The following is a 25,946-nucleotide window of genomic DNA, read 5'->3' on the forward strand; positions in this document are numbered from 1 at the left end:
TGTTGTTGTTGTTTTCATGTCAAATCCAGGTGTGAGTAATCTGTGAAAAATATGGAGCACTTCATCATGTATCATACGACAATACTTGAAGCATGTAAAATGTTTAGAACGAGTGTAATACAGTACATAACAAATGGGAGAAATGAATAAGCCGCATGATGAAAATGAAAAAAAAAAAGTAGATAAACAGAATACGTTACATATAAATGTATATTGAATCAATCAGTAAAGTACGTAACAAAGGAGTGCATTGAGGAACTCAATTTTATTAAATTATTTCCAAAAGAAAAAAGCTGTTTGTTTGTTTCCAAAAAGTATTAGTTTAACTGTCTGAACTTTGTTCAGCCTCGACGTCTTCTTTCGGCGGCTCTTCGCTGTTTTTGTTCAGAGGGTCTCTGAGCGCCATCAGTTCTTTTAGCTTCACGTAGGACTCGCACTCTGCAGCAAAATGGTTTCTCTAAGAGACAGAAAGAATTGGTATGCTTCTATTTCTGCTTAACGGGGAGGGGCGATGTATGTTGAAAACGAACCTGCAGACAGAGACGCAGCAGACCTTTACCTCCGTCCTGCATCTGCAAGGACGTCAGGAACCGAGGTAGTGACAGCTCGGTTATCCGGTTTCCTACACAAACATATCAAAACTGCAGCAACACCACTTTAATTTGTCATTTGTTTTCATTGCGTCATTTTTTTCCCAGTGTTGTCCTATGAAAATATCAAATTAAATATCTGCAGAAATGTGAGGGGGTGTTCACTTCTTCTGGTCCATGTTAAGTTTGGTACACACCATTTTACATCTTACAATTAATACCTTTAAAAACAATTTTTCCTCTTGGTGTCGACTGATGATGACATCACCTGTGCTGAAGGAAGTAGGTAACGACCAATCATGGCTCACCTGTTTTCTGGGTTTGGTCAGCAAACTGAGCCGTGATTGATTATTTTTTAACAAATAATTGGTTTGTATATATACATATAATTTATTTATTTTCAAAAGATCTGAGTAATAATTATTTATTTTTTTATAAATAATTGTTTTATATATATCAGGACGCTAGTAACAACCAATCACAGCTCAGCTTCAGAAAACAAGGTGAGCTGTGATTGGTTGTTGCCAAATTATTTTCTATATTTTTTAGGGGTACCATCATTTTTTTTCCAGGCCTGGTTCATGGTTTGTTTGTTTTTTCAAATAATTATTTTTTATATATATTTATTTATGTATTTATTTATTTTCAGAGTACCGGTAATAATTATGTTTAACTACAAGTCAAAAGCAAAACTAGTCATATTTTCACTGTATAATTATAATTATGAACCTTTATTATATATATATATATTTTTTTTGTCAGATTCAAGTTATTTCTGTGGGTTTTTCTTTCATGAACAGAGATTGTGTTGCCCAACCTGCCAGGTTGAGGGAGACCAGAGTGTTGTTTCCAGGCAGAAGGAGTTCTCCATCCCTGTGCTGCACAGATTCATTCAGGAGGGGGCTCGCCATCTCCAGTTGCTTTTTGTGCTGGTGGAAAACCAAGCGTATGGAATAGAATTAGTGAAACAACCTGTGTCCAACGATATGATGTTGTTGGTACCTCCTGATCAGCCACGTGGTTTTTTTCCTCCACGTCCGGACCTTCAGCTGCAACACATTCAAGGAAAACATTGGTGGAAATGAATGGAGAAATGAATTCAAACGTGCCCTGTGATTGGCTGGGACCAGTGACAGACGTTGACCCCGCCTCTTGCGCAAAGTCAGCTGGGATAGGCCCCAGCATACCCGCGACCCGAGTGAGTCTAAGCAGTTCAGAAAAAGTGTTGACGAGTAATAAAAGTTATTACATTTCTTAAGACACTTTTGGTCTTTGGCTGGCGCTCGTTTCCCATCCGGTTTCGACGATTCCTGGAATAAAAATAATAAGCAGATTAGTTGGTGTTAAATATAAAAATGTAACAAAAAATTGCATTCACAGTACATTTTGTAGACGACATTTTACTCTAAAAGGAGAGTCAAATTTGCACTTACACGAGTAAAATGTATTCAAAATCTCTTCTTGCAAAATGTAAATTGTGAATGTAAAATTTGATTTTAATAATATTATTTGATTAAAAAAAATACATACTCTGATCCAAGTGTAAATCCAAATACATTCTTTTTATATAGAATAAAATGTACTCTACAAAATGCATACTGTGTTTGTTGCATCCTACCCGTTTCTTGGCCGTATTTTTATTTTCCCCTTTATTGGAGTTCAGTGAAGCGTTGCCGGCTAAAGACGGCAGTTGGTCACTGGGCAGCTTGACAGCACAGGATTGGTCAACGTCCACCGCCGCTGACGACTGAAAAATAATGTCAATAAGCGTTTATATTGTCATGTTTAGGTGTCCTGTATGTATCTATGGTATTAATGTTTGAACAAAATGTACTGATTTTTGAATGCTATTTTTGAGTGTTCATGATTCTGAAACCTCATTTCAAATACTTGCCAATTATTTATGTATTCAAATTCGGAAGGGTTAATACCCTTTTAATACCCCAGTTAATACTTAACTGTCAGAATTTTCCTGTACCGTCCCTTTAAAAGACTTTTCTTATTTCTATTATTTCTAATGAGGGAAAACTGTTTTGAAATGCAAAGTAGAAGTCAACTATATTCCCCAGAAGCACTTACAGAATGTCTTTTTTCCAGCAGTAGTTTCCTCCTCTGCACAACTTCTTCATGTGTGAGCACCACCTCACCAAAAACCTGATAATTGCTGAAGCTATTGAAACGCATCAATGTCTTAAAAATGTATCTGGTCAGTAACTACCGTGGCCAGTTGTGTCGCTCCCGAGTCTCCGATGTGATTGTTGGACAGTGAGAGGAACAGCAAAGTACGGTTGAACCGCAGGCCCTGAGACCACAAACGGGACGAGAGAACGCCTCAGACGTCATGTCACGTGACTTGTGCTGCATTGGTGGAAGGTCGGATTTATCTCAGTTGGCGAACGTAAACAACCAAAATGGCGGATAGTGATAAATTGTTTTTTTTGGTTTTGGTCCTCCAAAACACATTGAGCAAACTTTCCTTCTCGCAATTTTGCTTATTTCATAAACATTCTGTACAGTTTGGGCTGGCAAGTATGTACAAAAATACTCGCAAATACGTTCAAACATACATGTAGGCTACATGCTACAAAGTTAGCATACCTTCCCATAATGCCACGGGGTATTGGCAAGCGTAATAGCCCATTGCATTATGGGGCGAAAAATGGCGAACCTAAATCATGCACGGCAGACATAATAAATCGTAAAACTCACGAATGAACTTAATTTTCTCATAAATTGGTAATGTGGCCCAAATGCCTAAAAAAAAATGGGGTTTTGTTTGCACTCGCGCATGCTCAAATAATACCCCGTGGCATTATGGGAATGTATGCTAACTTTATAGCATGTAGCCTTCATGTACGTTCAAATTCTTGACATTCTTGATATGTTACTTGTGACCCCACTTGTCTAAACACGACATTCTGATTCATATTCCATTTGTGGAATATGAGTTATGCAGCAAAATCAATCCATCTCAGGGGGCGGCCATTTTGCCAGCTCGTCTCCCGTGTCATGAGCCAGAAAGATGCCGTTAAAAATTGCAAACGTCATATTACATTTGCAATATATCCAGCGCCGACGTCGCCGATGTGATTAAACGCGAGGTTGAGTGAGTTGAGGTTCCAATTTGCAGACGTGCTGGTTGAGAGACCGGCCCCAAGAAGACGCGCGCCCTCGTCTTCAATTTGGTTGTTGCGCAGGTTCAATTGAGTGAGGCTTGAAAACAAGAGAAACACAACAAGATGAATCACTTATGTTTGGCATCTGAGTCTTTGTGTGTGTGTAGATGTCAGGGCTATTTTGGGGAGAAAAAAAAAAAAAAAAAAGTACTCACGCACTTCCTTCACAAAGCAGAAGGTGGAGGTTGTTATCTACCAGAGGGTTGCCCTCTAATGTAATAATTCTATCAAAATAAAAGGATGGATTGATCAAGTCATGTTGTAGAGTCTTAATTATTAATGTTCAAAACAGGGGGGACAAAAACATAGACTACATTTCACTCACCTGAGGCTCGTGCAGACGCATACTGCATTTACGAGGGTGATAACCATTGGCTCCGTCAATCCGGCCTGCCAAAAACTGCACAACCGTCAACAATTGAACACAGATGGTGACTGAGTACGGCACAATGTTTCTCGCACTAGCCCAGGGGTCTGCAATCCGCAGCTCTGAAGCCATTTGTGGCGCTTTTAGACACTCTATTGTGGCTCCCTGTGGATCTCTAAAAAAAATAAAAGTACAAATTCTTCTTATTTTTTTTAAACATTTTTTTTTTAAGATAAAGTTAAATGATTATTTAGATATTTTTTTTACATGAATAATTAAATGTTAAAAAATGCCAGATTCCAAAATTTTAAGTTGTCAGAAAAACAGAGACGAAAGGCAAATGAATTTTTTTTTTATTAGGTAAAATTGTCCAAAAAAGGAAGACAAAAAGCAGTAAATTAATATTAAGTTAAAATTATTTAAAATAATAAATAATAGAATTTAAAAATGGCAGAAAACATTCAAAAAGTATCTATAAAATGTCCAAAAACAAAAAACGAAATTGCCCCCCCCCCAAAAAAAAAAAGTCAGGAAAGAAAATGTTAAAAAAAATAACCATAAAATATCCAACAAAAGAAGAAATCCTGAAAATTACCACAAAATGTGTGCAAAATTACAAAAACTGTCAGAAATTGATAGCAAAAAAATAAAAAAATAAAAAAAAATAAAAGGCCATAAAGTGTCCAAAAAGTAAGAACACAGATGCAGAAAATTACCGTATGTCCATAAAATTGCCAAAAATGTCCGCAATTTAACAGAAAGGCATCACAATGTTCAAATGTTTTGTGTCTCCAGGCATATTTTTTGATTGATTTATTTGCCCTAAAGTGGCTCTTGTGACAGGAAAGGTTGCTGACCCCTGCGCTAGCCTCAAATGACTTACTAAACGCTCTGAAGTGTAGTCGAGGACGAAATGATTTTGCTCAGAACTCGGACGATTGGTTCGTCTACTGTCCATCCTGTGAACAATAACAGGAAGATTTTTTTTCTCTCTCATCTATTTCTTGTAGCCAACAAATTTCTGTTTCGTCTGTCGCAATTAATCGACTACAGCTGACTTGACCTCCATTTTACATTGTGTCATCATCCATGAACGTTTCCATGTCTGTGACCACATTCGTAAATGAGCAATTAATTATTTCTTGCCACAATGGTCTGATGGGAAAATTATATCCTGAAAAAAAATGGATTATGATTGTGGGTGTGATGAGCGCCAGTCCTTACCAAAGATCTTTATGCTCGATGTGAGATAAGGGTCTCCATTCTCCAGCTCAACATGGAGTTGTGGCTTAAACACATCACGTGCATGCTTTTTGTGCGACTGCCTGCCACCTAACAATTAGATATGGCATTTTAATTTTTCAATACATTCGTTAAAGAACTTGACCTCCGTTATTTGCAGAAAAACTCAACATTATTCACTCATTTGTGCCAAAGCAATAAAAGTATTACTTTGCTGCCATCTTTTGGCATCTTGGTGTCAATGAACTATGTTGAAGATAAGGAGTAAAGTATTACTTTTCCGCCATCTTGTGGCATCTATTTGGTATTATACTTATGGGAAGGAAGCGTAACTATGCCATATTAGTGGTGTGTTAATCATTAAATAAGTTAATGCCGAGGTGCTATGTGCATTTTAGGTGTAAATGTACATGTAAATAGAGTCCAAGAATATACATTGTAGTGACTTGGCTTGTTTTTATAATTCAGCACTTGTGTTTACCAGTGGTGGTTTCTTGGCTGGAGGATCTGGATCTGGGCTTGAGTATTGGGATATTTTTTATGTCCAAAAGAGCACAGAGGCCAGGGAAGTCACTCATCACATTGCCAGAACACTCGTAGTCGTCTGAGAGAGAGAGAGAGAGAGAGAGAGAGAGAGAGAGAGAGAGAGAGAGAGAGAGAGAGAGAGAGAGAGAATCGGTATCTAGCATTTAAAGCCTATTTGCAGACATTTTACTTTGTCAAAGGACTTGGGAAGAACGAGTTTCTCTAATTGCCACTCACCAAATGTTCGAGTGACTGCTGTTTCGACTGAACTTGCTCCTGTGGAACAACAGACCAGTGATTTGATTTTCAACAAAATTCTGTATTCAAAAATAATAATAATTAAAACAACTCTAGCTAGCTAGCTAGACCTGTTTGTGTCGGCGCCGCCTCTTCAGGTTCAGAACTCTTCTCGGACTTGTCTTTAGCTGGTTTCTTTCTCGCCATGTTTGTCGCTTAAAACGTTGCTAGGGAAGCCTTATCCGGGTTGCCATGAGAACAGTACATCGAAGCATCGCGAGACCTTGCCAACCACACACACGTAAATGTTCGTTTCTCTAACCGAGGTAGCGTTTTCTCAGCTGCGTTTCATAATGAATATCAAAATCAATATCAAAATGCTTCTGCCATGTTGAAGCAGAAAAATACAAATAAAAAAAAATAACAGCATACAGTATATTCACAATAATGTAGTGCTTTTATTAAAAAAACAAACAAACAAAAACAAACCAATATAAAACAAAAAGTAAAAACCAACAGCATATTTCCATGACTTAAGAATTATAATTACAAACTTTTAACGAGTGGGAGAGGTTTTTGACAAACTGTACACGTCACAAAATGTCAGCCAATCTGCCATTTACAATGCTTGCATCTTATTTTGTGATTGTCTAAAAATAACTAAAGAAATCACAGAAAACACACAAATACAAGTACAAGCATCATACGATGACGGCTATCACAAAAACGGAACCATTTCCTATTTGAAAGAGAGAGAAAAAAAATAACAGGAAGGTAATAATGGTCTGACAGGGTCGTTTTTGTTTTTATCACTGCTCAAAAATATTATAACATTTTTATGTTGGCTAGTTTTTTTAGTGTTCAACACTTTGCAGCAAAAACAAAAACAAGGAGTCCACTCCTCCTTTAGAAAAGCAATATTATAAACAATATTCAGTGGCAAGGGTGTTGCTGTGTCACTGCCGACGCCTTTCTGTGTTCGTTTTGACATTCTTCTCGCTCATGCACATTTACATGAATTTTATTTATAGGCAACAAAACTTAACTTATGCTTCTATGTTGTCAGGGAAGGTATGGTGAGATTAAAGACAAAAAAAAAAGTATTTTCCTCCAAGTTTAAGTGTCTTCATAATAGCAATACAAAGCAATTAAAATATTAGCATTACAATAATCGCAATACATTTAGGGTTGAGTCCTGTACAGTACAATAATAAACAAAATCATTTTCAAGATATTGCTTTAGGAGAAACCCCTCAATGTAAAGCATGTCTATATACATAACTTGGCACTGTACAGCTTAACCGTTCTCCATCCACAGTGTCATTTGAATGGATTCTTTGTCAGTTTACATCGGGACACTAGCTTGTCCCTTTTACGCAGTCATTTGAGGGGGGGGGAGGGGGGGGGGGGGAAATCTCATCAGATACCACCAATTCTTTTCAAACATTCTAACAAAGAGACGAAAGTTCATTCTCCTCCCAATATACAGTATACACCTGTCTCAGAATATAAGAAAATATGACCGTCACGATACATTATATGTTAAGCATTGTTTTCCATAGTTTTCTCAAAACTGTTAATTGCCATTAAGCCCTTGTTTTTTTTTTTCCGTTTTTTTTTTCGTTTTTTTTTTCTTTTAAAAAAGGAAATCTTGAGGAAATTGTGTCGACTATAGATACACAGAAAGTATGTGCGAACGCTCACACACACTGAAAAGCAGGCAGTCAGAGAGCACAGCTGAGTAAGGCGTTACAGTTCAAGCCAGTGTCCCTCCCACCTGATTTAGTTAAGCTGGTGAATCCATCATTTGAAAAGCTGACCGTTTCATAGGGAGGGGGGGGGGCTGAAAGTCAAAACCTCAACAATACACTTTGACAAAAAAGCGCAATCTTCCCTCCCTCCCTTTGAAAACGAGCAGGCTTAGTCTACGTCTACATGAGTAGGCTGACTAGAGTATAACAGGTAAAAGTTAATAGACTTGCTTTTTTTCCACACTGCATTATCAAGTACTGTCTTAGTGTGTTTTCAATACAAATACATTACACAGAGCTTCACTATTATCCATGGTACAAAAGTGCAGTCTACCCAACCTTTTTTTTTTTTTTTTTCCTCACGAGCAGCATCTTGCACCACCAAATTCCAGCCTCCCTCATTGGATGAACTGACATTGCAGCATCACAAGGGGGAGCAGTTCTCCAGCATTCTCGACTGCACTGACTGAGCTGAGCGATAGTCATCTTCCAGTCAAGTGTGCTACGCAGTACCAAATGTGTCATTTCAGTCGACGTGTGGGCTTTTTTTTTTTCTGTCCTATGTCCTAAAAACGCTCCTTTGAAAATGCTATTGACAAAGTCGGTGCTTCCAAACCCCCTCCAACCATCTCAAGAGTTGAGACGATAAAAGTCCTGGAAGAGGTAAAAGATGCGTTACGGTCTGGAAGGGTTTGGATAGCCAACTAGACCCGTTTCCTTTTCTAATCATCTCTCGTCAAAGGGTTTGCCTGGCATGTTGAAATGTTACTTTCCGCAAACAAAATCAGCAAATCCAAGTGTCCGTCGCCGTAGGCGCCGCCCTGCACCCTCCTCCAGGAGATAAGTGACGTCTACGGCTGTTGGAAGAACACAAAAAAAAAGGGGGACACTTAAGAGCTTTGACGGAAATAGCTGAAAGGGGAGGTCAGATTTTTGGAGATCTTAGGAGACAGATGGGTTCCGGCAACTTCCGGGTGTTGGGGTATTATTTTGCAAGATGAAGGCTCCCTGCTATACCATTTCTCATAATTAAATGCAAATTAAACACGTTAGCTCCTCAATCCGATTTTGGCCATGCTTTGTCAGCAAAGTCTTCAGTGATTCCTGCAGACACATCAAATTGTGAATTGGGTTATTATGGTAGCTATTAAACAAAAAAAGTTAATTGAAATATTCTTCAAAATATATTTAAAAAATTATGAAAAATGGTGGAAAATGAATATGTTAAGTGTTCATTTCCAATTTTATACGACAAGTACTTTCAATGGGGAAGTTATCAGAATAATTGGGTCGTATGTAAGCAGAATGAAAGAAAAAAAAAAGGTTGAACCACCAAAATATAATCCCATCTGTTCGAGAAATGTTACGATCCGCAATATGACTCGCATCCCCTCGTCCATCTGTTAGAAGTGGCCAGTGTGAACATGGTTTGAGGAGAGTCAATCAATTTCTTTTTTGGATTATTTCTCAACTTGTATGACAAAATGAAGTGAGGCCGTCAGTCATCTGTTGACCGACCACCCTGCTGTGTGCCTGCTCCCTCACCATTCTTGCTGGGTGTTCTGTGCAGCAGATCCAAGAGAATCTTGTTGAGTCGCTCCCTTTGGGCCTCCCTCCTGCCCAGCGCAGGGTGCTGAAGCGGCGAGCAGGCCGACGAGGACGGCTGCTCGAGCATCTCCCCTATCCTCTCCGTCGAGCCGTCCTCCTGCTCCTTTTGCTCCTCCGCCGCGGGCCCTTCGGCTCCGCGCCCCTCTTCGTCGTCATCGTTGTCCCCTTCTACTTGCGGAGGCTTGCCCGCTAACGGTTCGGGCTCACCCGTAGCGGCGTCGACGTCCTCCTCCGATCTCCTGTCTTCAGCCTCCGGTGGGAAGTCGTCGACCCGCTCGCACGAAGAGCCGTCGTCCTCGCAGCCTTCAGATCCTTTAGAACGCTCACTCTTCCATGCTGAGCGGCCCCCGTTCCTCTTATAGTTGTCTGGTACGTAGTGAGGCTACAAACGGAAAATTAGACAATGACCGTTTACATCGTAAGCATTCCACTAACCGTCTGCATGCATTCAGCTTTTATTCACATTCGCCTTTCAACAGTCAATTTTGTCTATTTTTCGAAAGCAGTAGTCATCATTATGGTTAGGGTTACGCAACATTCCGCCAAGCAAATTTTGCTCCCCAGCCACCTTACCGAGAAGTCTCTCTTGGGTGTCAGCCGCTTGGAGAAATGGTTGAAGGCATATGGCTTGGTGCACACTGGGTAGCGATTACGATGAATCTTGTAGAAAAGGTGAGCTGACTTGTCCAAGCGGTAATCACAGATGTACACATCAGGCTCTTTGACCCCTTTTGGTCGTCCTTTAGGAAGACAATGCAGTATATCAGTCAAGCCATATTAATGAATTAAAAGCATTTTCTCACCTTTGCAGTACGTGTAGAGATCAAGAACGCAGCAGGTTCCCACCACTGCTTCAAGAGGGATGATCTCGTAGAGTGGCATGCGAAATAACTCGTTCTGGTAGAAACGGCGTGATGGCGAATGGTGTGTCTCGTGGGGACGGAAGTAGTGGTGGCCAAATGCAAACCGCTCACCCCTTCAAAATTGGGGAAAAATGACATTATATAAATGTGACATGAATAGATAAGACTAAATATTTCCCCCGCTGCATGCACTGGTACTGTAGTTGCGTTAACGGCATTACTTTTCATTCTTCCACAGTTTCTCGATGCGAAAGATGTCCAGTTTGTCTCGGTTGAAGTGAGTCAGGAGGCGGTAAGACTGTCGGATGGGCTGGCCCTCGGACGTGCGTCTGCTGTCTCTCATCAGGTACACGCAGTCCCCTGAACGCACAGACGGCTTACGTTTCAACAACCTTGCAGAATCTATTAGCGTCATCAATAATTGAAAAGACGGATATTACACGCCCATGAGGTTGCTGTCGACAATACCTTGGTGGAGAAGCAGCTCATCTCTAAGGAGGCAAATGTAGTAGACGGAGCCAGCCTGGGCGTAGCTGGGCTGAGGTATCATGGGAACTTCCTGTAACACGTAAAACAACAAAGCCAGCATTCATTTAAATGTCCACGTCACAAGAAACCCTGCTGCTCTCACATGCAGACCTACCGTGTCTACTGGCCTCGGATCACACTGCTCGCACAGGTAGTGCTCCACCTCCGTCTCCAACCGCATGCAGTCACAGTGTTGCCATACCTTGAACAAAAACAATTACACTGAGGAAAACCAAAGTGGAGCGTCTTGGAAATAGGAAATTACTAAGTTTAGTTTAGTCTCTTACCATGCAATTACTGATTTAACCCGTTTTCTTTGGTCAAAAAGCTAATCAAATAAAAAGGTAAAATAACAAGTCAAATCAACTTCTTCCACTGCTCCTTACCATGCACTTTTCGCACTGAATCATCAAGCCTTCATCCTTGTACATCCCGCAGATGCACCGGATAACGTCGTCATCCTTGTCATGGGATCCGGCTGCTCCTTGGTGGTGGCCCCGGTCCCGCTCAAGCGAGTCCGAGCTGTCAGCCTCACTGGCAGTCTCGCCCATGATCTCATCGATCTGCACGGCAGCCTCGTTGCGTGCGCTGTAGTAGGCTTTCCGCAGCCGGCACACGTCCCTGCCGATTGACGACTTCCTGCCGTAATATTTCTAATGGGGAAAATAAAGCATTTGTTCGAATTCCTGTTCAAATTGTGATTAGCCAAACAATTACAACCTCACAATTCCAATGGGTAAAGCAGCAGGCAGTCAAAACACGTTTGTAAAGCTAACAGAATGGCACAAACTGTGTGTTAATGAACTAAAACTTGATAACACAGGGCCACTGTCACGTACTCTGTTCACATTATTCATAGCAAAGGGTAGATTCATTGGAGCACACATAATGGGACACCTGCATACCTCAGCATTGCGGAACACTTTGAGCATGTCAGTGTCGAATGCTTCAACGGTCTTGTAATGGCCCGTGAGGATTTGTTTCTCAATGGTGCTCAAATCCAGAGGGTCTGACACCTTCTCATAGTAATGGCTGTTCCTAGTCATGCAATAACACACAGAAATCAAATGTGGTGACTAAAAGTTAACAAAAACTCACAACAAACCTTTAAATAAATAAATAAATAAATGATGACAATTCTGGATAATATTGCGTTCGTGGAATAAGCAGCAAAATGAAGCAGTTTTTATCAATAACAAAAGGCGACCATTTTGCCACTTGCTGTCGACTGACGATGACATCACAGTTGCTCAGTGCTCAGGCAACGACCAATCACAGCTCACCTGTTTTCTGAAGATGAGCTGTGATTGGTTGTTACCTGACCCCTGAGCAACTGTGATATCGTTATCGTTATCGTAACTCCTATTCCAAAAAGGCAATATTCATCAGAATGACATGTTTAGACCAGTGAGGTCACATATAACATTTTATTGTCAAGAAATGTTGAAGGTTGACTTCCCCCTTTAAGGGTTTTACGTTATAATAGATCCACATTCTTACCTTTTCCGTGACGGGAGGTTCAAGAGCGGAGCAGCAAGTGTCTGGCTGGATGAATCTGAGACAGAAGTAGCAGAAAAGAAATCTTTATGCAATACTGAATTTAGGTCAGGGAAAATTCGGATTGGAACTGCTAATATGTCCAATTAACTGGCCGAGGTCGCTGAATCGGTGGAAGCTGGTGTTTGTGGATCTCACTCTGCTTCATCTATCCTTCCTCCCTGACTTTAGTCTTTCCTCCGGTTTCTTGAGGTCTCCCTAATTTGTAAAAATTTAGATGCTTCTGGGGTTGGTGAGAAATTCTGGTCTGTAACTGTGGGTAGTAGGTGGTGTCTAGTCGTTGCTGGATTTCACTTTGTTTCATTTTTCTTTTCTCTGATCCTTACTCTGGTCTCCTGACAACTTCACGACTCTGGTGGGATTCTGAAGTATTTGGTTAAGGTGAAGGCTATGGGATTTTTAACAGGTTTCAGGTGAATTAAGGAGCACAAACTAAAAAAAAAAAACATGTCCAATTAGCTTTGTGAGCTTCACTATGATGAATTTGATTTCCGACAATTTTGGTCAGACGAACCCAATGATTATATCAGTGCCACAGCTGTAAGAGCTGTGTATTTCTTTGGGTCACAATACACATTTAGGTAAAGGTTGCGTGACAAGATCGTTACTAACCCTTGTAGCTGGTAATCATGTCACAAATCTCCTTGAAGATATGTGCAAGGCGAGCAGTGCGTGTGACCTCTGTGTTTTCCTCAGCTGCAGCAAGCCTCCGCGTACGCACTGACCGTGACGTCTGCAGGGCTGAAAACTGTGTGAGGAAAACGTCTGGGGGGGGGGGAAGGGCATGCATGTTAGCTTTACATTCTATCTATTATGACTGTGCAAGTCATAAATGTGAACGGAAACCAAACGGCTGCTCCTGATGAAATAAAAGTGTCACTGTACTTCAAATGAATCAGGCTCACCTGACTTAATGTTGCCATCGTCGCGGATGACTCCGCCCCAGCGGGTATACATGGACAGGCTGCTGGGGTCTCTCTCTCTTTCACCCTCCCGTTTGAGCAACTCCTGTTTTTCCCTCATTTTTTCCCAGTTTCTCAAGAGGAACACTCGATGCTTGAGCACAAAGTTCCTACACGTTGAGGGAAGTGTAGTTTAATAAAAAGCAAAAACAAATCTTTGAAATGAGTAATAATTTAAATGTATTATAGCTGCATGCACATGTTATATAAATCCAATTTACAAGCGCCTCTATTTATTAACAGATGCCCACATAAAAGAGTGAGAAACCTTTTCATAACACTTCATGCCTTGAGCGTAACGAATTTGAACAACTCATCAAGCACTTCAGATGAATCAGTCAGTGGCTTTTCTAATTATGAATTCCTGGATTCCTTAACAGGAACGTTGCAAGAATGGCAAGGCCGCCATCCTACTTTGCATGTTCATAAAAGGCTGTCACGTGTGATGTACCTTTCTCTGTTTGACATGGGTTTCATTAGGTGAGGGTAAAACTTGTTGCTGTCACTTGACTCTTCCTCCTGAAAACAAAGAGAAACGTCATTCATTTCCTCAGATTAAAAATGTTATTCGTCTGATCATTTGATTGGCATTTTGACAAATATCGGCATCGGCCTTTCTATGAATCCGAAGGCGGATAAAAGTTGGTATCTCACTAAGGAGTGAATGCTTGCGAACGCAACTAAATTTAGGCTTTTCATCAGGATTTGTAAGACGCTCACAGACAGTTTTCGATTGTTGCAAACACATTTCGAACAAATTCAGACAATTCTTTTACTGTCTTTTGAAACCTTTTATGAACCCTGACGAAAAGCCTAAATTTGCTTACATTCACATGCATTTGTTGCTCAGTGAGATTCATTATTTTACATTATTTAAATTTACACTTTAGAAAAAATGATGCAGACACTGGAAACTCCCTGCACTTTTATTTTTAAAAAAATACAACAAAAAAATACATAAATGATGATAAATTATGTTGACATTTTGGAAAACTTTGTTTACAGTATAAAACTTCAGGGAACCATTTACTTGCTTAGTTTTTAATTTAGCTTAACTCATGCTGATGACCCTGGAAGCTTCCTGCAATTTTTGTTAGAATTTTTAAACAAAACTGTCAATTCTTTATGTCTAAAATTAAAGGAAGAAGTTACTTGTAAAAATTTTGATGATTTCCTCTTTTCCTACAAATGAATATTGGCTTGAAATGTTGGTTATTGGTCTCCTTGAATACAAATAATTGGTATCTGCCTTGAAAAAATTCATATCAGTGTATCACTAATCTGTGGTCCTCCAGTAAGTAGCCCAGTGTTTATTAAAGACTCTACCTGACCTTTATTCATCAGGGAAATCCAAATGTAATACTCACTCGTTTTTTAAGTTGGTGTTTGGATTTCCGTTTCTCTTTGAGTCGACCCAGTCGCCGAGTACCACCAGCGGCCTTGCCAGGCAATCCATTGATACGCTGGCTTTTCCCGCCGATGATACCTCGGCAACTCTCTGAGCCACACTTACACACTTGCTGTGGAGAGAAACAAGAACAACATCAAATAAATAGAACAGATTTGAGTCCATTGAAACATTACAGCTGTTAATTAATTAGAGTTGTCAGTCACCTGCTCCTCCGTGTTGAAGGAATGGAAGTTGTAATCATAGGTGAGCTCAGTCCCGCTGCTGATGTCCTTGAGCGCAAAGAGACCAATTCTGTACACCCCATTGACTGACCTGCAAGTCATAAGGATTGAGTGAGTGCACCGTCCTCATAAATAGCCACATAATTACATAGCATACCATAAAGCACAAGGACATTTTAGAAATTAGAAATACTGTACATGCCGCTTTGTAGTGAAAGCAAGCGGTCTGTGACCATGTGCTGAGTCTGAGAAAATATCCAATTAAGAGATTTGTTTACATTGGTGTGGGTGGAAAGTGGCGTTTTGCCTGTGTAAGGGTTTCTTACTGTCTGCATTGAATGAAAATGAAAATGGGCAAAGGGGAAGAAAAAGGAAATCTCGGTTGTAACCGAGAGCCAGTTGCACGTCAGCTGCGCTACTCTTCATGACACATAGATGCACAGTTGCTCACCCACATGCAACCACCAGTTCCCAACATCATAAGACGGTCCAAATGGGAGAAGAGAGTCGAACCTCACACAGTCAACTTTCTAAGCTTGTAAATTGTCCACAACTAAACATGCCAACTTCAGCTTTCATTTTTCATGTTATGGATGATCCATTGTGTGTGCTTACTGAACAGCTCTTTTTCAACATTCTTGCTATTTTACTGTTTACAAGTTCCTGCAGGTACATGCTTTCCAACTAGACAACTGTTAAAGTTGATTGCTTCATTCACTACTTTCGTCTTTCTTTGTCCTCCTCCACTCTCCCTTGCTCGGTGTTTAGTTACTCCTCAACCACTTTTAGCGATAATGATCCTTGTGAAGACTGGCTCCACACAGTGGAAGAAAAGACTTCAGCCTTGGTAGCTAGCCAGTAGTACCAACAGTAGTTCCTGAATCGAATCATGAGTCTGACCCTACTAAAAACGGTATTGATGATAATTGGAAAAAAATAATACTAGCTGTTTTATCGTTACACTACACTTACCACTTCTGCATCTCACAGTTGGGTTCACAGCTGTGGTTTATGAAGCGTGCCTCATTGCCCATTCGATAGCTGTCAATCACCATGCCACTATCCAGGTTCAGACAGTAGTGGCCACTGTGGGCAAAGTACTGCTGCATCATACGACTCCTACAACATTACAACGTAGAAAAAAAAGAGGTCAACATGCAGGAGTTCATTTACACTCAGCTACAAGCAAAATTCTGTATTTTATTTCCACATCATGTCCAAGAGCAACTTACCTGAATTCATGTTCGCTGACTACTTCTCCCAGGTACTCAATGATGAACTGTCCCGAGCGAAGACTCTCCTTGGTGCGGATGCCCCAGCCCTTGCCCTCCGCGCGGAATCTCTCCAGACACTGAACCCATTCGTGCCTCTGGATATGCTGATTGTCGCAGTGCTCGTGACATGGACACGTGCTGGGAGAGCACTCGGCAAAGCTCATCCTGGAGACATTTTGCAAACACAGATCATTGTTATCACCATTGCCTGTTTAACAAAACGGAGGCTTAACATGAAACTTTTCACTTTACCTGTTGAGGCAGTCGTCCAGGCAACCCTTTTCAGTGCGATTCTCAGGTATTTTACAGTTGCATGTAGTTGTTTCATACCCGGAGAAAGGCTTCACGTCAACATATACATCTGTGACACAGCCAAGTTAGCACATTTTTTACATTGAGGTGTTCATTGTATCAACTGAATCAATACATCAGTATTAAAAATTGGATTCTGCTGAGAACACAAAAACAATGTTCGACACCTACTTGATCGGATCTTTTTGTAAAGCGGGACATCAGGCCTTTTGTACAGCTGAAACAAACAAAAAACAAATTATGCCAGTTCTTACAGGGTTTCCAGCGAATGAAACACGACTAGAAAAACTGAAATTAAATAAAGAGTATGATGCTTGTTTTGATTGATCACCTGATCGTGTTTCCACAGCCATAGGATGTCATAAGGCAGTTGGAAATCAACGCGCTTCTGTCTCAGGTACTTCCCTGAAATATCACATAATAAATAAAGCCTTGAGAAATACTGAAAAGAAGTGTTGCTGATTTGTTACTGGAAGCATTTTAAGGCGTTACAAATGTGAAATAAAAATGCTTCTCAAGCTTGAGTACTGCTTGCATAAACGACAACCATACCTTCACTCAACAAGGCAACAATTTGTGGTTTAATAACGATAATCGTGATGCTCAGGGCCCATTTTGCACACATGCTTTATGTTCACAGGCAGCCAACCAATCATGTATGAGGAAGATGACAAGAACTACACGTCGCTCAGCTTTGAGTTCGCCTTATTAGCTACCTTAGCGAATAAGTGAAAAGTGAAAGGTCATCAATGTGAGCCCCACTTACAAATACATACATTTATCAAGCCTACTGACATAAGAAAATAGAAATCGTTTAGTGACTTACCAACATGTATGGGTGCTGGAAACAATCCGTAATCATGTTCCCCGGGTATGTACTCGAGCTTCTCTTTTTTGAGCTGCAGAAGTTGACTTCGGGGGCTACAAGCAAGAGCATTAAAACAAAGACATGATAAAGACGTTTGACAAACAACTAAAGAATCAAAACATCTTACTCTTCAGTCTTGAACACATCAGAGTAAAGTCCAGCCTTCTGGAACTTTTTCTTTGGAGGTCTGGCTGGTCTCTTTCCCCGTGGACCGGTTATGGCTATGGCTGATGTTTGTTCCCTGGAGACGGTGTCTTGGCTTTGTGGAGAGTGGTGGCCATCTGGTTTACTCTCCACTGAGCTAAAACAGAACCACAATTTAGTTGGTGGTGAAAAAGAAACACATGTTCCGACATACAAGAGTGCTACATTCTTTGACACTTGGATGTACAGTAGAAAGTTAGTGGATGTAACAACTTTTTTTTGTGATGTAAAAAATGAGACAAAGATTAATTCTCCATTAATGTGACCTGTGCAACTGAATTGAAAACACATGAAAGTGGTCTGTATGCTACAGACCATGTCTTATTATGCTGTTACATGTGACAGCACTTTATTTGGGGTTATTTATGCCCTAAAAACATTAGTTTGGATGTGATTGGTTAATACTGAACGCAGCCACATCCCCAGTTATAAGAGGCACCCTCTTACTTGTTTAAGCACATCATCTGTTATTTTTTACTTCACCTCTCCAAAATATTATTTTATTTCCCAAATAAATCAGTTCTATACAGGCTATAGCTCACTTTAATGGAGGAAAAAAAAGTTGTTGTTTTTTGTTTTGTTTTGTTTTTACATAAAAGCCAAACATTTGACCATGGGGCGTGTAGACTTTTCATATCCACTGCAAGTATACTTACCCAGGAAAGTGATTGATCTCATCCTGGGCAAGCCAGCACCGTCCAGATCCTGGTCTGGGCTTTGCCACCGGGTTGCCCACATTTTCTTCTCTGTCTGGCAATTGCTCCACAGTGTCTTCTACCTCCCCTTCCTCTTCTTCCTCACCTTCATCTCTCTCCCAGTGTTTCCTTTTCTGTCCTCTGCTGCGCTGGTCCTTGACAACTGCCTCAATGGTATCCTTTACGGTATCCCCATCCCACATTCTGCCTCCTGCTGGCCGGTCTCCCATTCTGTGCCGGGTTTGACTGAATTCAGCAGCAGGAGGCGGGGACGGGGACGGCGGCGGTGAAGGTAAAGGGTGCTTCCGGGGACGCCCAGGGCCCCTCTTTTTCACCATGTTGTTTCCTGTGCGGGCTTGCCTCTGCAGCTTCTTAGCGCGCAGGATTTTGTTGACATGGTGAAGACTGTTCCTGGATTGCTGCGATCGATGGGACTGATGGGGCAGGGAGGAATCGAGGCAACAGTCCTGGGAGGGAGACAGGCAGGAAGAGGACGCTGAGCCGTGAGAGTAAAACATAGGAGACTGGTGATGGAGCTGTTGTCGGTGGTGCAGGGATCCTTCAGGCCCTTCGGCGGTCGAGAGTATGCCACCTCTTGTCTGGATACTTGCGGACCCTTGTCAAGAAAAACAGGAAAAAAAATGGTCTGAAAATATATGTCAGATGACTGGAAGAGTTTAACAAAGAAAGATAATGAGGTATCAATTTGGTAAAATGGGTAAAATGGACTTGCTAACCAGTCGCTTACATTACGCATTCACCTTGTTAATTCCCACTCTTTGAGGCCTCATCTACCTACCTTGTCCATTGACCACCAAATGACCCCAAATCCTGAGTTCTAATCCAGGATTACCCTGTCTTGGTTTGACGTTAGAACAGCACCATTCTGCCTCAAGAGGGTCCTTAGTTCCACATGTCAAATTACAAAAGCATGCAAGCGCATGCACACACACAAGGCAAATATACAACATTCAAATAAAAATACGTCAAAACTAATCGATTAATCGACAAGTAATTAATTATCAAATTAATCGAAAACTATTTTAATAATCAAGTAATCATTTGGAGCCATCTTTTTCTTTAAAATTGTCCAAATCCTCTTATTTCGGCATATCAACAGTACCAGTAATTGTTCACTGATTTCTGCAGTCCTTCATGGAAGAAGACTGATTATCTTCTGTGTTTAATCAAAATAAGACATTTGCAAACATCTGTTTTTACTTTGGAAAAAAATGACCAAACCGGTAAAATCAATCTCCCCTTTTTTTTTAATCTCTATACGAAAACGAAGTACGCAATAAACACCAATCACTGGTTAATAAACAGTAATCAGTGGGGAAAAAATGCTTTTATAATACACTTTAATGCAAAATTAAAATTAATCCGTTTAGTCGATTGAATAATTAATTGTAAAAATATTCAACTGCATAATGCGCCCAACCCAATACTGATGCCCAGTCTTCATCACAACAATAACTAAATTCTGATGACAACTGCACTAGGCCTCATATTACGGTCATTTAAAATCAATGTAAGATAAAAAATAGCTTGTAAGGAAAATACTCCACCCCATCAGTAAGATGTCTCTTGGCAGAAATGCTACATCAACAGTGGTCATCCACATTTTCAGTGCAGTCATTATGCATTTTTGCCAAGCCCATAACCACTACTAAGCGCTACCAAATGTCAGGGAGCGTGTGCAAAGATTGTGTTACAGTCTTTCAAAGAGACTTCTCTCCAGGAACAACTGCTTATGAGGCCAGAAATGCTGCTTCGGCTGCCGCACATAGAGCGACGCGGCTGAAGTGGGCCATCGTGAAAAAATTATAGGTGGAGACTATCTGCCAAATTCATGTTTGGCAAATCAAATTCAGCTTTTATCAGTGGGACAATTTTTCCAGCCCCTTCTGTGATTCTGTCAAATTTGGACAGTGTAAACATACCAAGACAATGTCATTGAGGTCTGAAAATAATCCTTAAATCAGTTATATATTAATTAATTGTAATGCAAGTTATACACCAGTGTGATAACCTACAAAGCTCACCAGCCGCAATATTCTAATGATGGCATGAGAGCTATTTTGGGCTAATTAACATTTAACAATGTCAAATAGAATTTGGGTCACAGATTTCTATGGTGCAGTTACATCAAAACTAGTAATGTACAGGATTATCCACTTTTACAGTGGCAATTTTACTGCACTGGAGGTTGAAGTTCATCCAGGAGTTTGACAGGATCCAATTCCAATGTAGTGTCAGAAGCGAAATGTCGCCAGACACCAATGGTGGGAAAAAAACCAAAAACAAAATCCAGCTCAACTGTAACACCACTGATGTTCCAATTTGACAAGAATGTGAAAGTGGCTTTTCATTAGCTTTCATGCTATGAATGGATGTGAGTAGAAAAATGAAGAGCTCTTTTCGAAAACAAGGAAAAAAAGGATCAAGCTTGCCAAGCCAATGTGTACAGTATAGACTATTGTGTTGAACGTTTTCAGAATTTTTGTAAAATGTGCAGGTCTGTGTTGTTAAAAGTGCTTTTTCCTAGAATAATCTAAACAGCTTAATAGCGCCTTAGAAAAGAGCTTTTCAGTTTATGATTTTTGTTCACACAATATCTGAGGCAAATTTGGCTTACCCAATTCTCTTCTCTCTGCTGATATTGAGCGGTCTTTCCTTAATGTCCGGTCCATTCGAGAGAAGCTGGCATTCTCTGGCACCGTCTCATTCTTTCTGTTCCTGCAGCCCCTCAAGTTAGTGCGAGTGAGAGCAGAGGCAAAGAGATTTGTAAGATTTGGGGAATCGTGGCTTCTTGGCTCCACATCTTCTGTGGGTGTGAGAGGTCCCTCATCCTCACTGTCAGAACAACCAGGCAGTACATCTGACCTTCCATCTGAGAAGGGCCCCTGACTGGGCAACACGTGACGACGTGAAAGCTTGGAGTAGTCAGTCTCAGAGGTCCCCATCCTGAACCAGGACTCTGTTGGGTGCTGGATTTTGGAGCTGCTCCCCAGAGCAAGCCTGGAGGGTCCTAGACAGGATATGGAGCTTTCTTTGCGCTTGTACCTGTCTGCGGAAGATGATGATGACGAAGAAGGTGAATTGGTTAAAGTGACACCTGCTTGCTTGCTAGCACTGTTGCTGGAAGCGCTCCGGCCAAAGTGGCATCGTTGCAAAGACTCTGCCATTCCCAAGCTACCAACTCTCTCTCCTTTCCCTGACGCTCCACTGTCAGACAATCCTGCCCCACCACGATTTAAAGATCCACTCACAGTTTCTTCTTCTTCTTCTTCTTCTTCTTCTCTGCCCTCGTCGGCAATTCGTTCCCTGTGTTTGTGTCTATGTTTGTGTTTGTGGTGCCAATTGAAAGACAGCTCAGACGACATGGGTGGGTAAAGAACAGGAGACCGTCCTCCTAGGTACTCCTGCCTAAGCAGCTTGTGTTTTTTCTTGTGGAATTTCGAAGGGTTCAACAGGAGATGCGAGGGGTGGTGATGATGCATGTAAGATGTGGGGGGAGGAGGGGGGAACGTTGGCGAATGGTGAGAGTGGTGAGACGATGTTGTGTGGGGTGACTGGTGGTGGGGGTGAGGATACAGCGCACTAGCTGGAGGATAGCCCCTATAGTATCCCAAACCGAGGGGTCCCGAGGAATAAGGAACGCTGTAGGAGGGGTGGTAGAAGCCCCCACCGGAGAGTGGGAATCCAAGCCCCGGTACAAAAGGAACTTCTGACATGGTCTCTCTGAGTTTTGGTGGCCTCCCCCGTTTCTTTTTCATGTCTGGTTTACGAACATAGTGCAGTGGATCACAAGAGTATGCAGGATGGGAATAGAAGCTGCCAAAATTAACCCTGAAGATTGTGGGCAGGAGATCCCTGTGAATGTAATGATGAGGTGGAGGACCACTGGTACCACCTATGCCACTGGCACGATTGACCACTCCTGGCAATCTATTGGCTCCTGCTGCTATGCCTACACCACCACCAAGACGGTGCCCTGTGGTACGATGCGCAATGCGAATTTCACTCATCCTTATGATAATCTCATCCAGTTCAGCAAGGAAGTTGGGGTCGATCCGCCGAGAGCGGAGTTGTAGGTATTTCTTCTTGCGTTTTCTTTTCTGTCTCTTCAGCTTTTCATAGCCTGGGCAGCCATGGCTACGGCGTTTACATTTGTGTTTATGTTTTTCCTTGTGACCCATTACAGAGGTAGAAGGAGCTGCTGGATGAGGTTTCCGTGGATCAGGCGATAACCTTGCCATATGTGGTGAGGGAGAAGGTGAGGAATGGTCCACAAGTATAGTCGAGTGACGTCGCCTGCCTCTAGCGTTAAGTCCCATTCCTGGACCCAGAGATGAACCAATAACGCCAGGCATTAATAATCCACTACTTAGCCCAGATGACATCCCCATTCCACCTAAAGCCCCTGCTCCTCCAGCTTTCTCACCACGGTCAGAGGTGCTGTTGTTGTCTGTCCCTATACCACTATCGCTAGGTACCGTCTCCTCACTGTGGGATTCACTAACTGGGGATGGAGTAGCTTCTTTCAGCTCACTAAGGGGGGCAGGGGAGGTTGGATGGAGTGGCCGAGGAGGTGAAAGCTTGTGATACTGGTAGTGCTGCTTATAGTGGTGGTGGTGGTACCCACGGAACGACGACTTTTTCTGAGAGGTTGATGCGGCCATAGTTAAAGAGGAGCCAAGGACTGGACTGCGAAGATTTGGAGCTGAAAAAGTCGGGGGAGGGAAAGCAAATGTACTATGACTATGGTTTGAATAGTGTGAGTGACCAGCGAAGTGCACCGAGCCTGGTTCGACAAAGCTGGCATCACTGATGGGACTATGGCCTCCACTTGACTGTGAGAGCGAAGGTGAAGGAAAGATTTCTGAGGAGGAATGCTGGTGCTGTTGCTGAGACTGATGATGATGCAGAGGGGAAGTGGTGCTGGGGGACAAGAAGGGTTCTGGTGGAACTGTTGAAGCTGTGACATTAACTATTTTTGGTTTACGCCCTCTTCTCTTACCCATATATATTGTGCCCTTTTTGCTAACATTAATTTGTGGTCCAAGCTTTCCCCCAAGAGAAGCAGCCAGGGAGGACAAAGAATGAGTTGCAGCTTGCGCAGTTCCAACCACAGCACTTGGAGACACTTTGGGGGCGTCTTCTTTTCTTGGTCCTAACAGGATTTGACTGAGAATGCGTTTACGTTTTACACTTTTCATCTTGTTGATCTTGCCTATGATTGTTTTCATAATAAGCTGACCATTTCCTTTATTGGGATAGCGTTTGTCCCCAACGTCCCCTGCCTCAGGAGCCAGTGTGGGAGGCTGACTCTCTTCAGGCAAGGTAGGTGGAAGGCGCTTTGGGCGTCCACGTTTTCGAGGGGTAGGTTTAGGAGGGGTTAGGTCAACCTCTGGATGAAGCACAGGAGGGTCTTGCTCTTCTTTGGACTTCAAAAAAGTTGAATAAACTTTAGATGTGGCCAATTTATTATGGGGGCGCCCATGGGATAGAGCATCAAGCCTTGGCATCTTCGACTTTGAACTTCCCTTTCTTTTTGGCTCAGGTGACGAGGTGAAGAGACGTGACATTGAACATTGAGGAAGAGTACTTGGTTTCATTTTATTTGGATTGGGAGGTCTCCCCACAGGTCTCTTAACTGGAGGTGACATTTCCAGGCTTGAAGATAAAGGCATGGTGGTTTTGCTCTGGTCAAAGGGACTGTCGAGGTTTGCTCTTTCATTATGTACCTTGTTCATAGCCCGGCCCCAGCGTGGTTTCCTTCCTCTCCGTTTTTTAAGGGGTTTGCTGTCCTGCTCTGTTGCAGAATCTATGGATGAATCAGGAGAATCATCTCGAAGAGGAGTCCGAGGCCTGTCTTCACCATCGGGCTCGGGTGAAGATGATGCCCTAGGCCTTACGGGGTCTGCAGGGCTGCTGGTCCGACCAACACGACTACTATCCCTGTTGGGACTATGCTTAGATGGACTTGAGCTCTTGTCACTCTCGACTCGCAATGACTGACTGCTTGCCCCTTTGTCTTTCCCTTCAGGCTTTGCTGTTCCTGTTGGAGGGCCAAAATTATTTAAATCTTTGGGGCTGCCTTGTTGTCTCAGACTTGCAATGCCTTCCTCAGCAGAAACCTGGGTCTCTCCTGCATGGTCTGCTTGTGAGGCAGTAGGGGAGCCTATGTGACTCAAAGTCCTCTGGTCAGCTGTGGTGGTAGGAGAGGATGAAACCGAAACAGAGGACAAACCTGTCGTATGGGATGAGAAGTGACGAGGACGAGACTGAAGTTTAGGAACGCTACTATTAATGTTGTCATTGTTGTTGTCTTTTGACAGGGAAGGCAGTCTGTTATTGCCATATATGAGTGCTGGACTGCTGCTGCGACTACTGCTGTTACTGCTGTTCATGTTAATACTGCTACTACTAGGTTTCCCAGTCCCATCTGTGTCTTCTTGCCTTGTTGGTGTCAAGGCGGGTGAGTCTTCCATAGCAATGTCTTTGTTCCTAGAACCGTAGGGCCGACCAGGTGGCCGTGACACTGGTAGTGGGGGAGAAAGGTGAACCATCCTTGAATAGGTATTCCTATTGGCCATAGCCCTGTCTCTCTGCTTGGCTGTGGGTGTCATAAAACCTGAGCTTGAGTGGGAAGGAGCAGGGTCAGTTTTAGCAGGTTTGACAGGCTTTGGGGTCTTTGACGGCGGGCAAGTGGCTATGAGTTGAGCTAATTTTTCAGTTACTGTAGGCGTTCCCCAGCTTTGACCTGCCTTGTCTTTCTCTCGTTGACTTTCATTGCTGCATGTGTATTGTGGTGGTTTAACGCCTTCACAACTTGGTTCTTTAGAAGCGGGTAATGGTGAAGAGGGTGCTGATGACCGAGGGTTATGTTGCAGAGTTGGTGTTTTCTTCCCAGAAGGATGAAGTTTGCTGTCTGGAAGAGGGCGATGAAGATTCAGGGGCCGTTCACATGTGGCAGTAGCTGCTTTAGTGTCTGACTTTGTGTCAGACTGACAATCCATCTTTGGTGCACCCTTCAAGAAAAATAAAATATAATTGTTAAATTGTCTTTGAAAATGTTTTTACTAAATGAAGCCACAGAAATGTGCCACTGATTTTGAGTGATATGATACAATTATCATTGTTTCCTAAGGACAAATGTGACCATATTCATAACATATATTCTGTCAACTTCAACTGGCAGAGTAAGGGGACAAAGGCAAGGAGAGGGGGCACCAACATTTATTAGGGTCAGATTGGGGACAAGGAGGGAGTGCTGTGGAGAAAGGTCATCCCAGGGCGGGGGAGGGGAACCAAGGGGAGAAGGCAAGATAGACAAAATAGCTGGTAAGAGACCGTGGCCAGCTATTACATTAATAATCCAGTATGAACTATTCGAGTAAATTGATTTAAACCAGAACATGAATGTAAACGCTATAATCTCATTGTTGGACCTTTTAAAATTTGGAATAAAACACTGAAATGGGAAGTTGAGTAAGGGTCATAAGGGAAATAAATTCAACATGTTGCATAAGGAAATGAATTCATTCTG

The 25,946-nt window shown here is 42.0% G+C and overlaps 2 protein-coding genes across 5 annotated transcripts in view; both read right to left on the minus strand.

Moving 5' to 3' along the window:
- Nucleotides 1-246: 246 nt before the first annotated feature.
- Nucleotides 247-6,426, minus strand: lrrc71 (leucine rich repeat containing 71). Of its 2 annotated transcripts, XM_077507043.1 has the most exons (16): nt 6,269-6,426; nt 6,138-6,176; nt 5,857-5,979; nt 5,358-5,465; nt 5,017-5,092; nt 4,092-4,166; nt 3,922-3,990; nt 3,644-3,803; nt 2,809-2,892; nt 2,670-2,744; nt 2,209-2,337; nt 1,840-1,900; nt 1,593-1,639; nt 1,408-1,519; nt 531-622; nt 247-457 (listed from the first exon to the last, which is right to left on the minus strand). In XM_077507043.1, exons 1-16 carry the CDS (start codon nt 6,342-6,344, stop codon nt 323-325), a joined length of 1,461 nt encoding a protein of 486 aa, XP_077363169.1. In that variant the 5' UTR covers nt 6,345-6,426; the 3' UTR covers nt 247-322. The 2 variants fall into 2 exon arrangements, with proteins under 2 accessions (XP_077363169.1, XP_077363170.1); XM_077507044.1 differs by lacking the exons at nt 2,670-2,744; nt 2,809-2,892 and having other exon boundaries at nt 6,269-6,425.
- A 149-nt stretch (nt 6,427-6,575) lies between these two features.
- ash1l (ash1 (absent, small, or homeotic)-like (Drosophila)) overlaps nt 6,576-25,946 on the minus strand; it is a 28,606-nt gene continuing 9,235 nt past the window's right edge. For 2 of the 3 annotated variants that reach the window (XM_077506282.1, XM_077506281.1), the window contains exons 4-27: nt 21,030-25,428; nt 18,353-19,007; nt 17,620-17,793; nt 17,451-17,545; nt 16,956-17,029; nt 16,796-16,841; nt 16,565-16,673; nt 16,271-16,477; nt 16,011-16,157; nt 15,021-15,129; nt 14,774-14,926; nt 13,858-13,925; nt 13,350-13,516; nt 13,057-13,209; nt 12,388-12,442; nt 11,793-11,925; nt 11,274-11,540; nt 11,003-11,089; nt 10,828-10,918; nt 10,581-10,719; nt 10,300-10,472; nt 10,070-10,236; nt 9,434-9,878; nt 6,576-8,745 (exon numbers count right to left, since the gene is read on the minus strand). In XM_077506282.1, the coding sequence (XP_077362408.1) occupies nt 8,654-8,745; nt 9,434-9,878; nt 10,070-10,236; nt 10,300-10,472; nt 10,581-10,719; nt 10,828-10,918; nt 11,003-11,089; nt 11,274-11,540; nt 11,793-11,925; nt 12,388-12,442; nt 13,057-13,209; nt 13,350-13,516; nt 13,858-13,925; nt 14,774-14,926; nt 15,021-15,129; nt 16,011-16,157; nt 16,271-16,477; nt 16,565-16,673; nt 16,796-16,841; nt 16,956-17,029; nt 17,451-17,545; nt 17,620-17,793; nt 18,353-19,007; nt 21,030-25,428 (8,205 nt within the window). In that variant the 3' untranslated portion in view covers nt 6,576-8,653. Of the gene's footprint in view, nt 8,993-9,433; nt 9,879-10,069; nt 10,237-10,299; nt 10,473-10,580; nt 10,720-10,827; nt 10,919-11,002; nt 11,090-11,273; nt 11,541-11,792; nt 11,926-12,387; nt 12,443-13,056; nt 13,210-13,349; nt 13,517-13,857; nt 13,926-14,773; nt 14,927-15,020; nt 15,130-16,010; nt 16,158-16,270; nt 16,478-16,564; nt 16,674-16,795; nt 16,842-16,955; nt 17,030-17,450; nt 17,546-17,619; nt 17,794-18,352; nt 19,008-21,029; nt 25,429-25,946 lie in introns of all 3 variants that reach the window. The other variant, XM_077506283.1, reaches the window with a different exon arrangement.

The sequence above is a fragment of the Festucalex cinctus genome, chromosome 19 (genome assembly GCF_051991245.1).
Source record: "Festucalex cinctus isolate MCC-2025b chromosome 19, RoL_Fcin_1.0, whole genome shotgun sequence".
In the NCBI taxonomy this organism is placed as follows: Eukaryota; Metazoa; Chordata; class Actinopteri; order Syngnathiformes; family Syngnathidae; genus Festucalex; species Festucalex cinctus.

Bases quoted from the DNA above. Each gene is read 5' to 3' on its own strand.
- lrrc71 (XM_077507043.1), bottom strand. From the start codon at position 6,344: ATGGCGAGAAAGAAACCAGCTAAAGACAAGTCCGAGAAGAGTTCTGAA. The intron at 4,167-5,016 runs GTAAGTCATTTG...ACGGTTGTGCAG, and splicing joins ACTACACTTCAGAGCGTTTA to TTTTTGGCAGGCCGGATTGA. The intron at 623-1,407 runs GTTGGGCAACAC...ATGTTTGTGTAG, and splicing joins GGTCTCCCTCAACCTGGCAG to GAAACCGGATAACCGAGCTG.